Source organism: Crotalus tigris, unplaced genomic scaffold (genome assembly GCF_016545835.1).
Source record: "Crotalus tigris isolate CLP2741 ecotype Arizona unplaced genomic scaffold, ASM1654583v1 scf7180000018716.860359, whole genome shotgun sequence".
Lineage (NCBI taxonomy): Eukaryota > Metazoa > Chordata > Lepidosauria > Squamata > Viperidae > Crotalus > Crotalus tigris.
The window spans coordinates 143201-161431 of NW_024097164.1; the positions used below are offsets into that span (position 1 = coordinate 143201).

The window sequence follows — 18231 nt, forward strand, 5'->3', positions numbered from 1 at the left end:
GGTTATGGGATTCATGAAGACTGGAAGTTTTTAAGGAACTAGATAGCCATTTGTCCAGAATGGTATAGGGTTACCTGCCTGAGCAGGGGGTTGGACTTGATGACCTCCAAAGTCCCTTCCAACTTTATTATTATTATTATTATTATTATTAGACAAGAGAAGTCACAGTTAAGGTAGGTAGATATGGAGAAAAGTATATTCATCATCCTTAGAAGAGTATGTCACTCCTAAACAACATTCACTCATTGAGGACTAGATTAAACTCATTAAAATGTGAAGTTTCATAGGATTGCATCCATTCCAAAAGAAAGCACTATAAAAGAAAGCAGGTAAAGCTCTTGCTTCATGCGACCAATCACAAAGAACTATTGTTGTAGGTGGAAATCAACTTTCAGGAATGTCTTCATTAGCCCTACAATCCACACCAACTCTATCACCATCCGCGAACCCGCCTGGAAGAGTATAAGGTACACCTAGAAACACCACGTGACCATCACGTGATCTGAGCCTCATCCAATGACGTCCTGGCTGCCAACGGGGGGGGGGGAGAGTTGTTTATTTCAAAGAGCCGGAAGTACTGCTGCTTTGGCCCTGCTCGGGAGCGGGAGTAGCCCGCAGGAGTTTCTGCGCCGGGAGAGTGGGAGAGAACGGGGAGGGGAAGGGTGGCCTGCTTTGTTCGCGCGGGGCAGCTGCGGGGCAGCAGGCGAGCGGCGGATGGCGGCGGAAGGGCGGGGCTGGAGGCAGCCTGCAGCGATGCACCTGCGTGGCCCTCCTGGCCAATTCTTAAATCGGCGACCGGTCTCGATCGCACCGAGGTGGCATTGAGGGCCTGAGCCAGCGGCACCATGCCCTGCACCTGCGGCAACTGGCGACGCTGGATCCGGCCGCTGGTGGCTACGGTGTACCTGGTGGGGTTGCTGGTGGCCGTACCTCTCTGCGTCTGGGAGCTGCAGAAACTGGAGGTGCGTGAGGGCGGGCGCCGCAAGGGCCTGGGGAGGGGGCGCTCTGCTTCCCCCACCCCCTACCTTCTGCTCCGAGCGCTGCCGGAGGGTGAGTCAGCTCTGCCCCCTGCGTCTGCCAGGGGAGAAACGGCGCCCTGCCTTCCTTTGTTGCCTCTGCAATGACTGGTCTTCCGGGACTTTGAAGGGGAAGGGGACCTCCTTCCTCTCCGCCGCACCCCCCGCCCCTTACTCGGTAATTTCCCGAAGTGCGCAATACAGTAGTGACGAAGCTGTCCCGACCTGGCGTCTTCCAGGACGTAATGCCCCCCCCCCCTCGGCAATTACGACCACCCTATTCCGGCCGTCTGAACGGATCGGGGTCTGGGAGGCAGTTTCCCGCGGGGAAAGGGATGTTTTCAGTACTGGGTTTTCTGATGTCCCTGTTGGCGAACTTGTTTGGGAATATTTACATGACTGAGAAGTAGGGAAAAGACATCAAATATACTTCTCTAGTTACTAGTTCACATTGTATTTGATTTAAAACCTAAAAACTTTTGCAAACTCCACTTACACTCATATCCAATCGGGCAGGTCCTAACTTTTGAAGCATTCAGGGGCCAAATTGTGGTGACCTTTGTGTAGGATTAACCAGACCTGGGCTGCAAAAATTTTGAAGACTCTTGAGGTGGCATCAAAGTGTCTTGGTTATGCTTTAGCCTTTGTCTTAATTTTTATGGGTTAGAAAACTGGAAGCTGCACCTTTCTTAGTAACGGTGACAGTACTGTTCAGTAATAAATTAGACATTGTGAAGTTTAATTCTGTCTAGAAATACTTTCATCTAAAATTTAAAGCTTAGTTAAAATTGACTAGTTTTGCAACAAGATTGAAATGCCTTGAGTGCATAGCAAAAGTTACATTCTCATTTCTCCCTCTACCCCTCCCCCTCCCCCTCTCCCTCCTTATACAAAGAGTTCTAGAGGTTGCAAAAAGATACTTGGTGGGATGCACACACAGCTTGCACCTCATATAGAGTAAATTGTAGTATCAACATACTGGACTGATTTTGTATAAAGCCAGTTTTACTGAACACAATGTTCTAGAAATGGGACATTTCTTTACACACTTCATTTGGAGCTGTTGGGAAAACTGATGAAGTTTTAAAACAAAGCTAAAATATTCTTATTTTCATATGATACTTATGTTACTAAGAAGTAGGGAAAATACATAAAACCTATTTCTCTCGTTACTGTCATCTTCACAGGGATATTGTGTTTCATATATTGTTCACATTTTATCTTGAGAATTTAAAACATCTGACTACAAGTTTGTACCTCTCGCCATTAGCCATGGTGATTACTCTAATAAGAATTCAAAAAAATCTGGATAACCACATATTACCAGTCCCAACTCTAGGCACTACCTGATAATTATCTTTCACAGATGTAAAATATTAAGGTATATGAAAGACAACTTTCCCTGCAGCTATTCATCATTGCTTATTTAGGTTGAGTAGCAGTTGATTCATCTGCACCCACACACAGATTAACTGCCTAATACACCAGACATGTCTGACTTTTCTGCTTTCTTGTGTTTATTCCTACTTATGCTATGGGAAACAAATACCTGGAAATACATTTCATATCTATCAATGGCTTATAACTTACAGAATATGTGTTGATACAGAAAGCTTTACTACCCATCCTGGACCTGAAGTAATTAATTTATTCATGATCTAGATCAGTGGTTCTCAGCCTTTCTAATGCCGCGACCCCATAATACAGTTCCTCATGTTGTGGTGACCCCCAACCATAAAATTATTTTCGTTTCTACATCACTGGGTGCCGGGGGCGTGGCTCTTCCTCCTGTCCGAGATTTTCATTGTTGTGAGCATTTCTGTTGAGGATTGGCAGCGGGGGTGGGAGGTGTTTGGTTTTTATTCCCCCCATCTGCTCGGTGGTTGCAGCAGGTTTTGGTCACTTCACATGACCCTGGGACACTGTGACCATCATAAATATGAATCAGTTGCCAAGCATCTGAATGTAAATCACAAGACCTTGGAGAGGCTGCTACATTCCAGCTGATCGCACTTCTTCTGGGCTCAGCAGAAGTGCCAGGATCAGTGCTGCTTTCCAGCTGGAGCTTGTCGCTGATCCTGGTGCTTCCACTGAGCCCTGACAGCCCCGAAGAAGCGCCGATCAGCTGGAAAGCGGCACTGATCCTGGCGCTTCTGCTGAGCCCTGACAGCCCTGCAGCTCCAGCCGTCTCTCGCTCAGGTTTGTGCAGTGCTGCCACCAGTAAAGTTTATTTCCCTCCCCCACTACCACTTTTCTAGGATGGTCGCGTACCACCTGCCAGATGCCAGTGTACCACTGGTGGTACCCGTACCACTGGTTGAAAAGCCCTGTATTAGATGATGTACTTTTAGAAATATTAATGTAGAAGCAGAGAAATAGGTTGTGAATACATTGTGGGTGACTTATCTTAATGGAAAATAGTTATTGTAGATATTTGGATGTAATTGTAAATACTGCAGTTTTTATGTCTGGTTGAGACCTATGTATATTTATATTTACATCTGTTTTAATCGCAATTTGCAAGGAAATGACATTTGTAATGCATATCTTGTCTATTAAAAATGGACTATTTCAGAGAGTTGTACTGATAAGATTACAGACTGCTTTATCAGTGTAGGACCATTATTTTTTAATCTATCACTGTTCCTATGCTATCCTTTGAATGCATGTGTATATCTGTTTTTTAAAGGTTGGAGTTCATACTAAAGCATGGTTTATTGCTGGTATCTTTTTATTGATGACAATACCAATATCTCTTTGGGGGATATTACAACATTTAGTTCATTATACTCAACCAGAATTACAGAAACCAATAATAAGGTAAGTTTCTGTAAGTATGATAGCTGGTTATGCTTCAATAGCAATCCAGACACTTTAAATTCAAATCTCATAACACGCAAACATGTTTTTATCTTTACAGAATTCTATGGATGGTGCCAATTTACAGTTTAGACAGTGTAAGTGCTTTTCTTTTCTAGTCTGTTAGGTTGCACAAATTATTTTATGTAGAAAATCTTTGAATAATTGCAACTTTTTATGTTGCTGATATTTTTGTAAGATTTATAAAATCTACATTTTTACAAAATTTTTTTTGTAAAAATGTAATAGACATGTGATTACAGTGAATTCTTTTAGGGACATCTGAAAAAAGCTGAAGGAAACATGAACAAAAAATTGTGCATAGATTAATTTCTCCTAACCCTCAGTTATGCAACTGAGAATACATGTGCATATCTCAGGATAATGAACTCTTGACTTTTGTTGCTTATGTTTGATACTATATTTGAAAACTAGCTTTTTGTTGTTAAATGTTTATCTACAATATTGAGATATAGTATGTTTAGAATTGAATTTCAGTTTAAATTCTGAGTAATATTATTTCATTGCTTGTTCTTTTTCTTTATTAGTGGATAGCACTGAAATATCCCAACATTGCAATATATGTGGATACTTGTAGAGAATGCTATGAAGCGTATGTGATCTATAACTTCATGGTATTTCTTTCAAATTATCTTATCAATCGGTATCCAAATCTGGTGTTAATAATAGAAGCCAAAGATCAGCAGCGACATCTGCCACCATTGTGTTGCTGTCCACCATGGGCTATGGGAGAGTAAGTACATCATATATTTTTTCTGTTGTTTTCACATTTTGTACTAGAAATTGCCTCTAATACTAATTTATTAAAGTATTTCCCTTCTTTTGAGTTAAGAAACCAGATTTCAAGAAATTTAAATAACGCACTTTATTGTTCTAAATAATGTAGACAAATATTGATTTTTCAGTAATTCATATTCTATTTGCTTTTTCTCAGGACTGCTTTAGTAACAGAAATCTTTAAAGACTTTTAGTGCAATGTAGTTCTATTGATTTTGCTATTATAGAGTTAAGTATTGTTTCAAGATGCTATATTATATTTAGATTCATAACTGCTTATGCAGAGGTTTCTGACCATTTTTGTCAAAAAGCTGGGGGGCAATTGTCTTCCAGTATTGTAAAGCAAGAGTGAAAAAGCAATATACCCTTGCAATGATGGTTTAACTTGCCTTGAGAAGGAATGGAATAAGCAGAATTTTCTCCCTGTTTAAGTATTTCAATGCCATAGCAAGCCATTTTCCAAAGAGAGCAATGTCTGTTTAATTGAATACGAAATAACAGAGGAGATATTCTTTTCTATACTTTATTCTTATTAGCCTTTCCAATAAAATTTAGCAACATCTAAAATTCCTGAACACTATCCATACTGGAATTTGATTTGTGAGTCAACAGTATTTTTTAAATAAATAAGTAAAATTTGCCAATACCCATATTGGTTATTTGAAAGACCTCTGGAACAATCCTAATATTCCATCTTAGGAAACCATTGACTAAAAAAGGCCTTAAATAATGTTAAGTATGTTTCTTACATTAAGATGATACTAATTTAACAAAAGGTATATTGTTGGCTCTCATGAGTGAAAGGACAATTACTCCTATGATATTGCCTAATATCACTATTGCCCTATTTTGGTTTAATATCCATACATTTCTTAATATAAAGCATGCAGAAGTCAGTATGCTTTAAATATGTGATTGCACTTTTGAATCATAAATCAAAAGCTTGGAACTTACTACTATGTCAAGAATTATGCATATATTGTGTACAAGCAGCAGCAAAATAGAATACTCTTTAAAATGGGAAAGGCAATGCAACCACAGATTTACAGTCTGGATTGCTGTTCTCTTTATCCTCTGTAATCAAGGTTTAATGATGTACTTTAGGAAGTGAATGGTTTTCTACATGTAACAAACTATGTTTTTGTTTTATTTTTTCTTTTTGATTTGTCTTTGTATTTCCCCTCCTCCCTCCGGCTATTCTTTTTCCTTCTTTCTCTCTCTTGGAATAGTAAATTAATATTCTAATAATTATGTCCTTGAGTTGTGCATATCATTGTCTCCTTTAACTGTCTTCTATGGTAAAAAATTTGAACTTAGTTCTTCCTGTTTCATGCCAGTTGAGTGAAAAGATACTATTTAAGTTAGAGTTTTCTATTATGTCTAGATAGGTATGTTGGCTTCCTATTTTTTTTTTAAACACATTGTATTGGTTTTTTAATTTTTAAGAAAAAGTACTCAGGACACACCGTGGTGTTTGGGTAATCAAACATTCAAAAGTGAAAACATATATAAACAACTCAACTCAATATATTCACTGTCCCCTCTCTATTTCCCTTAAATAGCATAATACATTTAAAATTTTCCATTTCTAATTTAAATTTCTATTACTGCTAAACTTATTTTAAAGCTTTGACAGTTTACAATTACCATAATCAAATTTAACTTTAAATCAACAAGTTATCAATTCAGGTATCCCTTCCAGATATATTCTAATTCTTAATCTCTCACATCCCTCGTTTTATCACCAATTTCATTTATTTCTTCTTCCACTACACAATAGATATCCTAATTAAAATAAAATACTAAACTACCCTATACATATATAATCCCACAATCGATCAATCTCTTCAAGATAACAAAATAATGTTAAATTTAATTTAATTTAAAACACTCAGTTAATTATTGAAACCATCCAAATCTAAAAAGCCAACATTTTTTCAATTCCAATGCATAATAATTTTCATAAAAATAAACCTATTATTCCAAAAGGTACATTCTTAATCTATTTAAAATATCTATTCTAATAATCACCCTCCTATGTTTTTTTTCTTACTTCTGACTCAACTCTAAATCTTAATCCTTAAAACAGTCCATAAATCCAACATTGCCTTTTAATCCATTACACAATTTTAAATTTCTCTTTTCAGTCTGATTCTGGCTTTTTTTCTGGGCCAGGCAGGTTTCCATAACCAAGCTTCCCTTTCAGCCAGTAGATTTATCTTTGTTGCTTGCAATGGCCTTTGAAAGAATAGGAGTCCCATTCTCTGCATTAGGCATCTATTTCTCTCATCCTTAAAGCATCGTTGCTTTGTAGTTTCAAATCTCAGTCTTTGCTTCTTCTGTTCCTCAAAGTTACAGATGGAAAGTTTATAAGATAGAATAAGTTCCTCTTTTATCTCTGTTGATTCCTCTTCTAGTATTTTTTGATTTATAGAATAGTCAGATGTAGTCTGGACATCAGTTTGAATGTTTGAAGTGAGATTTCTGGATCTTAATTCTGTAGTAAACTCTTTCATTGTAACACATATTTCTGCACTAGCCTCATAAATCTTTTCCAATATAAGTTTACAGTTTAATTATAACTGAGGTTTCTCCATTTTGATAGTAATTAAAAAGAGTCTCTTTTTTCTTTTTTGTAGGGGCTATATTTAATAAAAGTTAGGCAGTGTCCACCCCCACAATTCCCACAGCTGCACAGCTTATCTTTTCTCTTTAAAAATAATTTGAAGGTCAGGTCTATTCCATCTTCAAAGTGTAACAGAAGTTACAGTATTAAGTATTCGCCATTAGATGCCCTCAGTAGGTTAAAAAAAGATCTTTTCCAAACACCATTTCCTTTTTTCTGTCTTTTAAAGTATAATGTGGAAAAAGAAATAATCTTCCAGCATAAGGTGATAGTACAGTTCTTAGAAAGAGAAAAAAAAATTCTGTACCCCCCAAAAATATGAAAATAAAATATAGTCTTTAGAATTTTGTTCTATTTTTATACAACGCCTTTCTTCCCAAACATGCAGAAGCTGCTTTTTCAAGTCAGGGAAATAATTCCAACAAGGCTCTTACAGGCAAAAAAACAAAATAGAGTAGAGAGAGTAGCAAGGAAAAGTCTCACCCGGATATACCACGGGGGTTCTTACAGCTTAGATGTTCTTTGACTTGCGGTTTGAAGCGGCAGTGTGATCGGCCATTTTACTGGCTGATCTTTTCCATCGGTCCTCAGAGATAGCTCGGACAGCTGGAGGAGTTGCGCTCCTCCGCAGCCGAGCAAAGCCTCCTCGATAGAAGTTGCATCCTCCAGGGCAACTTTCGACCTGCATAAGGGTCTACCGGTGGAGGGAAGGCTAGCCGACGAGGAGACAAGTCTCTTCGTACGACTAGGGATGCCGCGAACCAGAACCGGAAGTCGGCTTCCTATTTTTAATAGATCCTACTGTAGTCTTCTATTTTGTTAACTAAGAATCTTTCAAGTTTTAACAAAACATGCAATTCTAATAGAAGGTAGAACTTACTTACTTACCAGTTTACAGTTGAAGGGAAGAAGAAGAGCTTAACCATGACAATGGTTTATAGTAATGGTTTACAAACTGTAGATATAATGTACATCTACTTGTGGATTAGTTTATATAGAACTATGCTGTAGTTTGCTAAAATAATTGCCAGGTGGTTTTGGAACAGATCTGGAACTTACCTTTGCAACATGTGCCATTTCCTTATAGCAGCTGTGAAGCCATCACTATGGTTACAATCAGTCATTAACCACTATGTAGATAACTGTTCACAATCGTTATCCTCATCTAATTACTAATACGCTTTTTAATATTTACTGTCTCTAAAGATACTTCTGTAGATTTTTCTGTTATCATAGCAGGATGCTGACATTTTCCAAGCGAATTGTATGATTTTTTTTTTGCCTTGTATTGATAGCTAATGTCCATGGTCTTATATTTTAAAGCCTAATATTGCTTTCTTTATTCTACCATAGCTAGTAAAACGTTAGCACTTACTCATTGTCTTACATGGCATTCATCAATAAATAATTTCCATGCTAGAGTATTACAGTTTGTCTCCATTTTGTTAGCATGAACTGTCATTAGTTATTGTGTGAATGAAGCCAGTAACACTCAAAATAGCTAGAGTAGGAGGAGTTCTAAATATATCCTAAATGTTTCATGGGAAGAAAAATTATTTAAATGTACACTATTTTCGGGAGAAAATGCTGTCTATATATTGATGAAAATGGACTATCTACTGATGTATAATCCTTTTACATAGTGGACCTGCAAGAAGGCAAAAATATATTGGGTAAAATATTAGAAGACTAGACTGAGAACATCAGTAATTAGTTAACAAGTGCTTGCTGATAATTACAATAATGGCTAATTATTGGAAGAACAAATTTATTTCATAACTTCATATAATTGGCTGAGAGCGTAATAATTGGGCTTTTGAAAGATAACATTTTTCAGATGGAAAAATGTTCTAAACTAATTATTTTAGTGATTGGATATTGTTAAATGGAACTATACATGAATAAAAATTAAGCAAAGAATACTAACAATGTTATTTTAAGTACAGACTGATTTTAAAAAGTATTTAATTTTGACTGATATTGCTGTTTTGATATTTTATTATTTTTATTATATTGATCCCTTTATCTAGTCTAGTGGTTCTCAGTCTGTGGTCCATGGAGCCCTGGGGAGCTGTGATGTCACCTGGGATCCACGAAGAAATGTTATAATTTAAGTCTTAAATCTTGGGGGTCAGTGGCCATGGTCCATGGCCACAAAAGGTATTTAAAAGGGGTCTGTGGTGAAAAGGTTGAGAGCCACTGCTCTAGTCTTTGCCTTCCAATCATACAGGGTAGTTGCCATATTCCAGATTCTAACTAGAATTGTTGCTTACAATGCAACATTGTTGCTTATATTGCTTAACTTCTTAAAGTCTTTCTATGCTTTTTCTGTAGGGTGTTGTTGTTTAGGTGTAAGCTTGGCGTTCTACAGTACACAGTTGTCAGACCATTCACTACTATTACTGCTTTGTAAGTATAAAATAATACAAGAAATGTTTTGATATTAGAATTTAGTGTTTTCTCCTGCTATGCTATGCTATGCTATGCTATGCTATACTATACTATACTATACTATACTATACTATACTATACTATACTATACTATACTATACTATACTATACTAACAATAAGAATTGTTAATATAATACACAGCTATGCAGACAAAATAAGTAAGATCCCATCTAATTTTAAAACTTAACAGTTGCCAAAATTTATGAGATTTTGTGAATATTTTTGGATCTACCTTGTCCAGGATTATAATTTGTTCAAAATTCATTCCCAATTCAGGAATGGAAAATAAAAGAACAGAACCCCTAGTCTAGTGATGGTGACTCTTTTAGAGACTGAGTGCCCAAACTGCAACCCAAAACCCATGTATCATCGGGTGCCGGCTGGGCATGGCCCATTGGGTGGGTATGGCCCATTGGTGGGCGTGGCTGCTGTGGTAACGGCAGACTGGGTGGGACTAAAAAGTTTAATCAATCAATTCCAACTTTGCGAGATCTTTTTTTTCCCGCGAGAAGTTGAAATTGATTGATCGATTGAACTTTTTTTTTTTCACAGGGGCGGAGACTTAAAGTGAAAGTTTTATAAAACCCAGCTGAAGGCCTAGGACTGGGGCAACAGTGCATGTGCCCACAGAGGGGGCTCTGAGTGCCACCTGAGGCACGCGTGCCACAGGTTCGCCACCACGGCCCTAGTCTGTGATGCTGGTATTAAAAGCACGACCACAGAAAAACACTCTAATAACAGTGGTTCTCAACCTGTGGGTCGGGACCCCATTTGGGGTTGAATGACCATTTCACAGTCACTTACGACCGGTTGGGGGTCGTGGCATTAAAAAGGTTACCACTGCTCTAATAAAATATTTCTTTTTTAAAAGATTAAGTAGTTGGGGATCCAGTCACCTTTTTTCTCCCTGCTCCAGTAGCTTCACAAAATTTCTATAGGTAAAATTCTATACAATCAAGCCAGAGATATTTTACAAGTTTCATCTACCACAGTGGTTCTTAACCTGTGGGTCGGGACCCCATTTGGGGTCGAACAACCATTTCACGGGGGTCGCCAAACAAGGTTGTCCGCCATTTTTTCCCTTTTCTTTGGCCATGCCCCTGGCGATGTATAAGTGGTTGGGGGTCACCACAACATGGGGAACTCTATTATGGGGTCACGGCATTAGAAAGGTTGAGAACCACTGATCTACCATATTAAACTATGTGTCTTGTCCTCTCTTATTTGTTTAGAATTTATCCATCATAAATGGTAACCTAAGTCTCTAAGACTAGCTCTGTTTCAGGTGTACTGCACGAGTTTCTCTGCAATAATTAGTGTTCAATTCTTTCAGAATCTGTGAATTGATTGGTGTCTATGATGAAGGAAATTTTAGCTTCAAAAATGCCTGGACTTACCTGGTATTTATCAACAATATATCCCAGCTCGTAAGTAGTGAAACTTTGATATTCTTTCTATTTACAGTGAGATTAAATAACGCTTTTGCCTTTTATTTTAAATTCAGATTCTTGATAAGAAAATTATCTGAAAAATGTAGACAGTCTTATGCATTTTCTTAACAGATACATCTAGAAATATATTTAGCATGTCATGATATTTAATTTCATGGTATTAAATATTGGTGGAATTGCATGCAAATGAGAAATTTATGAAAGGAGATTGACTATGATATTTGATCCTTTTTAGGTATATTACACTATTGTGTGTAGAATACAATTTAGTCTTCTTCATCCCTTAGAGATTGCACACAGTTTATAGAATTAGTTTGTTTAGAATGAACGTTATCATAAATGTCAGAAGTCCTTTATTTATTAAAAAAGAAATACAAAGTTTTTAAAATAATTCATGCAAGAATAAGGTAGCAGTCCTTTTCTTGATATCCCACAGAACATAGATACAATATGTTGGCCTAATAACTTCTCAAATGTTATGATATAAAGAATAAAAACAGTCCAAATATTGAAATGGCAGATAAGCATTGTTATCCCTCTGTTTTAGTTTGCCATGTATTGCCTTGTGTTATTTTATAAAGTACTGCGAGAAGAACTGAACCCAATCCGACCTGTAGGAAAATTTCTCTGTGTGAAAATGGTGGTTTTTGTTTCCTTCTGGTAAGTGAAATAAGTTAAAATATTAACTAAATATATATTTTTTGTAAAGTCTGTTATATAAATTAAACTATAAGTAGAAATCTAAATTATTGGCAGTACAGATAGGGTCAAAAATACTAATACCACTCACTTTTTTGTCAAAGAATTCCAATTTACTGTGAGTTAAATTGAAACACATCAGTAAATACCATTTATTTATGTCAGTTTAAACTTATGTCACAGTAAATTTCAGTTTCAACTTATGTCATTGAAATTTGGAATTCTTTGAGAAAATGTGGAGCAGTATAATACTTTAGGATACATCTATAAGTAGTTTTCCTCTATCATTTTGGTTAGAAATGTGTTAATGTCTGAGTTTTTTAAAAGACAAAATTCTGGTTTTTTTCAGTGTGCAAATTTTGATTTCATGCTGAACTTATGTTAATATGCAAACCCCAGAGTTTTTGGACAATGTGTAATTAAACTTAATTTTTTTATTTTATTAACTTATTTTGGTGAATGCACATTTTTTTATATCTATTTGGACCAAATAACTATAAATCCTAGTTCTTCTTTCACTTCTGGTTTATGGTTATAGTCTTTCAAACTTTATTATATGTATTTTTTTCATTTGAAAATATATGTACTGTATCATTCCATAATTTCTTTATATGGGCAATATAATTTTATAAGTGATAACCAAATTGTTTGATAATTTCACCTTTTTAAAATAGGCAAGCTGTACTTATTGCAATATTGGTGAAAGTTGGTGTTATCTCTGAAAAGCACACATGGGAATGGCAGAGTGTTGAAGCTGTAGCAACTGGTCTGCAAGTAAGTTAAACCAGCTTTTTAACCATTGTTCCCTTATGCTGCATAAGCTCTCCTACATAATAGGAGTGACAATGCTATAAATGTTATCTTAGCTATGGATTAGTAAGAGGCAATACATGAATGTTTTCAGCCTTATTGTGTAGGTATCATATGATTTCTATATATTATATTCAATTATTCAATCCTTTAATCTAAAGGATTAATACAAATTTAATTTAAACCTATCCCAATAAAGCAGAAGTTCCCACATTTTCTTGGTTCATGGCAATGTTAAGTGTCTTTAATTTTTTCATGGTCTCCTTAGATAAATCTGTGATCTCTCTTGAGCTGGTAGCACACATAGTGCCCAGTGCCATGGTTCTGATAGATGAATCTCTTCAAAACAACTTTGAGGCATTGTTTTCCTTAAAGAATCTTTTATTCGAGAAACAAAGTATCAGCACTACATAGTTGAAACCAGAAACTAAATTCCCCTCCCCTGGATGCAAAGTAACAAAGTACAATTCCCTCCTCCAATAAACAGTTATAAATCACATTCCCCAATTAGCTTGAAGCGAGGGCTTTCTCCCCAGCTCTCCAGCCTGCCAAAACACTAACAGCTCTGGGCCCAATATCCTTGGGTTCCCATGATTAAGTTATTATTGTTATGACTAGCTGGACTGTCATCCCTATTCCCCCTCCCAGCAGCAACTAATTCTAAAAGCAATAGAGAAAGTGGCTGCATTTCCATCCGTTGTCAAAGCAAGAACATCTGATGTTTACAGCATTGACACCCAGTATATTTCCCTCAAAAATTTTAAAATATGCCTTAGCATTCCTATGAGTTTACAGCAGTATCCCAAGATGCTTTAATAATGACAAACCTGGTCATGTAATGTTTCCTATTGATCAGTAGTTAGTATAACATCTAGAAATGTATAGGCCTACTCCTTAAGTGGAAATAGTCTTAAGGTTTCTAGCATACTTGGACCAATAAAAATTGGTGTAGTATGAGAGTATATGGGGGGGGGGGAGAGAAAGGACAATGTACCTGCATAGCTTTTATAAGTGATGCTGATCTTCCAAAGGAGTCCACAGTGGTTTAGAAAAAAAAAATATTAAAATAACCAATTAATAAAAAATAATAAATACATTAAAAGGAAAAGCAATAAGAAAAGCAATTTTGCTCCTTGAAAGAAGATAGATGAAGTGGGGGCAGCTTAACTTTTCATGGGAAAGATTTGGTAATTGGGATATTCCTATTGAGAAGACCAATTCCTATTCACCATATTGTAGGGCATATTAATTGCAAAATCACAAATTGGGCCTCTGCAGCTAATTGATATTAATGTACGGGGTAGACAATTTTATAAGTATGTGAATCAAAGCGTGCAGCCTTTATGGATTAATGTTGGTATCTTACACTGGGGCTGGCAGATGATAGATATTTATTGCAGTGCTTTAGAACCAGTATTAGTTGTTTTCATGCATATATTTGTTCAATAGTGAGGATAGTTGTATTTTGCAATGGATGAAACTTCTGGTCTGTATTCAAGGTAATCCCATGAAGTGTAGAATCATGATTTGCAGTATTTATTGGGTGTTACATTTATTGCCCATGGGATGGCATACCCAGAATCAAGAACTGATGGCTTCTCAGTTTTGAGAGTAGAAACAAGTTTATAGCCCTGAAGAGAGAACTAGATATTGGATTTTCCCCTCAGTTCTTTATGAGGTTAGAGTTTGGGTTAGAAGTTCCTTTAGAAACAATAGTGGGATTATGGTTGGTCATGCCCCTCATACCATTGCTAGTCCTTAAAACTTTTTTTTTCAATTGATTTTAATTGGTGAAAGCATGCCATTATAAAAATATTTTACATAAAAATGGTCATTAAAGTAGAAATTCCAACAGTTTGAAGTGGCTTAATTATGGAGTGAATAGGAATAAAATTAATTTTTCTTTTCTTAGGATTTTATCATCTGTGTCGAAATGTTCTTTGCTGCAATTGCTCATCATTACAGTTTTACCTACAAGCCTTATGTGCAAGAAGCTGAAGAAGGATCATGTTTTGATTCATTTCTTGCAATGTGGGATATTTCAGATATCAGAGCAGATGTAACAGAACAAGTTCGCAATGTTGGTAAGCAACAAATGAAAATATATCTTTAGCAAATAATTAGTAAATATAAGTACTTTAGTTGTTCACTTAATATTTTAAATTTTTATCATGTTTAATTAATGGCAGTGTTTAAAATTCTTTAGGAAGGACAGTATTTGGTCAGCCAAGGAAAATGTTTTTTGGTGAGGATCATGAACAAAATGAACATACAAGTTTGTTGTCAACATCCAGTCAAGACCCAATTTCTACTACTACTTCTGTACCATCATCACCTGTGGGTCACTACCAAGGATTTGGACATACCCTGACTCCAACAACGCCTTCTGACCCTATAGCTGCTGATTTGTGTAATTCTGTAGAAGAGAATGAGGATTTTTCTGTTCAGTCGGACAAACGTATAGATAAAATTTAAAACTCTCTTTGCTCAAATATCTTATGGCCTTTCTTAGACATTACTATCTTATTTTGGAAGTACATTTTCTCCAGTAGGATTAATTATTGAAAAAAATACTAAAATAAGTCAGGTGGTTGGGCTTCACTTTTAACTAAAGTGAAAAAATATGCATTTGTCATTTGATGAAGTTACCATGCATAAAGAACAGTTTTAGTGCTATAATGTAGTACATAAATATTGAATTTAAATAGAAACAAAATAATATGGAACACATAAATGTATATTGTATACAGTTCAAACAACTCACGGGCACAGAATTTTTACAGTAAATGAGAACATATGTTCAGATTTGAGATGGGAAGGGTTTTTAAATAGGATTCAAAATTTTAAATAGGATTCTCCCCTCCAGTCAAATATACCCGAATCTTTACAAAGCTAATATTTAAAGACTACTAGGACGTATCTTAAAATTGTTCTTTTAAAAAAGGCATGATCAGCATATAATAAAGTTAATTTGAGTTGACCTTGAAGATTCAATAATTTAAAACAGTGTTTTCAAGCTTAGCAACTTTAAGATTGTTGATTTCAACTCCCATAATTCAGCATGAAGGGTGGGGAATTATGGGATTTGAAGTCCACACATCTTAAAAGTTTCCAAGCTTGAAAAACATGAATCTGAAATCTTTATTAAGATTGTATTAAGTGTATGTTATACACTATTGAATGAGTTTAAAAACATTCTAGTTAGCACTATCAAGTGGAAGATATTTGTCTAGATAGAAACAATTATACAGTTTTAAAATATATGGATGTAATAAATAATGGCTTTAGGTTTTCTCACAATTTTTTTTATCATGTTTATACATGTTTTGCATGCTTGCCATGTTACACACATAAAATTTTGCACCAAGAATTGTATTTTTGAAATAGCACCTTCAAGAGCTCAATGTTTTAATATTCAAACATGAGATTTTTCTTTATCAATCTTGAAGTGGGTAAAGTCATGCTACAAGTATTTTGCAGTACTACAGTAGTATGTTTGTAATTACTTGGCCTTATTTAGTGGACTACATATTTTGTTTAACCTCATTGTGTCCTTAAGTGAAACTGATTAAAGAGGTAAAGAGATACTTATTGTCTCATACTGTACATAAGCTAAATAAGCTTTTATTTAAATTTTGTGTTGCATTCTTCTAACATTGAGGAAAATAATCCTCTTACTCTGCCCATTAATAAAATAGAAAAACGTTGTTGGCTCTAATGAAGGATCTGAATTTCCTTGATACCAGGCTGTAAAAGAACCCAATAAATTATTCATTAGTGTTTTACATTACTTTACTTAAAGTATATTACTCTGCTGCCCCTTTATAATCTAATATTAATATATAAGAAATGAGTAAAAATGCATGCCTTTGCTCTTAATTTTCAATCTATTTTTTTCTACTGTTGCAATATGGAAGTATTTTTATTGGCAATTTTTAGGCAATAGTTCTTAGCATCCTTTTTTTCTCTCTCTGCATTTATATATATTCCTGTTTTTTCTTTTGTTCCCCTTGTATTTCTTTTTCCTCTCAGGCTGGTTCCTGGTAACTTTGGTTTCTGTTCTGTATTGTTCATATGCATCATTTCAGATAACTTGTCAACAAATTACTAAGTGCAAACACAACTATTCCCCTCAACTTTTTTATGCTTCTTACATAAAAAAGGAAGATCCAGCTAGTTAAAAGAGCCATTTAGCACTTTAGATTAAGAAATAATAAATGAGACAATAAATTAGATATGTACTGCATTTTATTCAGCTGCTCTTGTGAGTCTTGAAAACTCCCTTTAAAAGTTTTAAAAGTAACTTTGAGGTTCCAGTTGCTGTTATTTTGAATACATCAGATGGTGCTGGCATGTAGGCTCTTTTTCTTTAAATAGGAAATAGAGCTTTAATGGGAACTGACAAAAATATGCGAATTAAAAATGATTATTGGATGAGGTACAAAATAAATATGTACTCTGCTCTTTATTTTGTATTATGTATTATAAAATAGTTTTGAACAAGAACATGCCTTTTTTCCTATCAGGAAGTTCTCTAAAAATGAAGACTTATAAATATACTAGAATCATTTTAACATTATACATCATATTGTGGCAAGGTACAGTGCATTCAGAAAGTATTCAGACCCCCTTTACTTTTTGTTACGCTGCCTCCTGGTTCTATAGTTGTTGAAATTCATTTTTTTCCTCATTAATCTACACTGAGGAGAGGCTTCCATCTAGCCACTCTGCCATAAAGCCCATATTGGTGGAGGGGTGCTGTGATGGTTGTCCTGGACCTCTGTCCCATATGCACATAGATTCTCTGGAGCTCAGTCAGAGTGACCATCAGTTTCTTGATCATCTGTCTTACTAAAGCTCTTCCTGCCTGGATTGCTCAGTTTGACTGGGCAACCAGCTCTTGGAAGAGTCCTGGTTGTGCTGAACTTCTTCCAGTTGAGAATTATGGAGGCCACTGTGCTCTTAGGAACCTTCAGTGCAGCAGAAATTTTATTGTAGCCTTTCTCAGATCTGTGCCTTGCAATAATCCTGTCTCTGAGCTCTGCAGGCAGTTCCTTTGATTTCATGGCTTTTGCTTTCCTACAGTATGCATTGTCTGCTGTGAAGCCTTCTATAGAGAGGTGTATGCCTTTCAAATCATGTCCAATCCATTTAATTTATCACAGGTTGACTCCAAACAAGTTTAGAAACATGAGAAATGAGAGGCACCTGAGCTAAATTTCAAGTAAATTTCAAAGGGTCTGAATACTTAACGCCAATGTGATATTTCAGTTTTTTTCTTTTTAATAAATTTACAGACATTGCTAAAATTCTGTTTTTACTTTGTCATTATAGGATACTGAGTGTAGATTAATGAGAAAAATGAATTTCAACAACTGTAATATCAGACTGCAGCATAACAAAATTGACAAAAGTGAAGGGGGTCTGAATACTTTCTGAATGCACTGTATTTTCACTCTTGTAAAATTAATGATTACCATTTCAAGATCTTTAGGACTAATGATCTAAAAAACAGTATTA

The 18231-nt window shown here is 35.6% G+C and overlaps 1 protein-coding gene across 2 annotated transcripts; it reads left to right on the forward strand.

Annotated features, from left to right (window-relative positions):
- Window positions 1–570: 570 nt before the first annotated feature.
- Window positions 571–16944, forward strand: TMEM184C (transmembrane protein 184C). 2 transcript variants are annotated; one of them, XM_039355659.1, is made up of 10 exons: window positions 571–962; window positions 3706–3836; window positions 3937–3973; window positions 4424–4629; window positions 9634–9708; window positions 11085–11178; window positions 11750–11862; window positions 12576–12675; window positions 14624–14795; window positions 14918–16944. In XM_039355659.1, the coding sequence occupies exons 1-10, from the start codon at window positions 846–848 to the stop codon at window positions 15184–15186; spliced, it is 1314 nt and encodes a 437-aa protein (XP_039211593.1). In that variant the 5' UTR covers window positions 571–845; the 3' UTR covers window positions 15187–16944. The 2 variants fall into 2 exon arrangements, with proteins under 2 accessions (XP_039211593.1, XP_039211594.1); XM_039355660.1 differs by lacking the exon at window positions 3706–3836.
- The last annotated feature ends 1287 nt before the right edge of the window (window positions 16945–18231 follow it).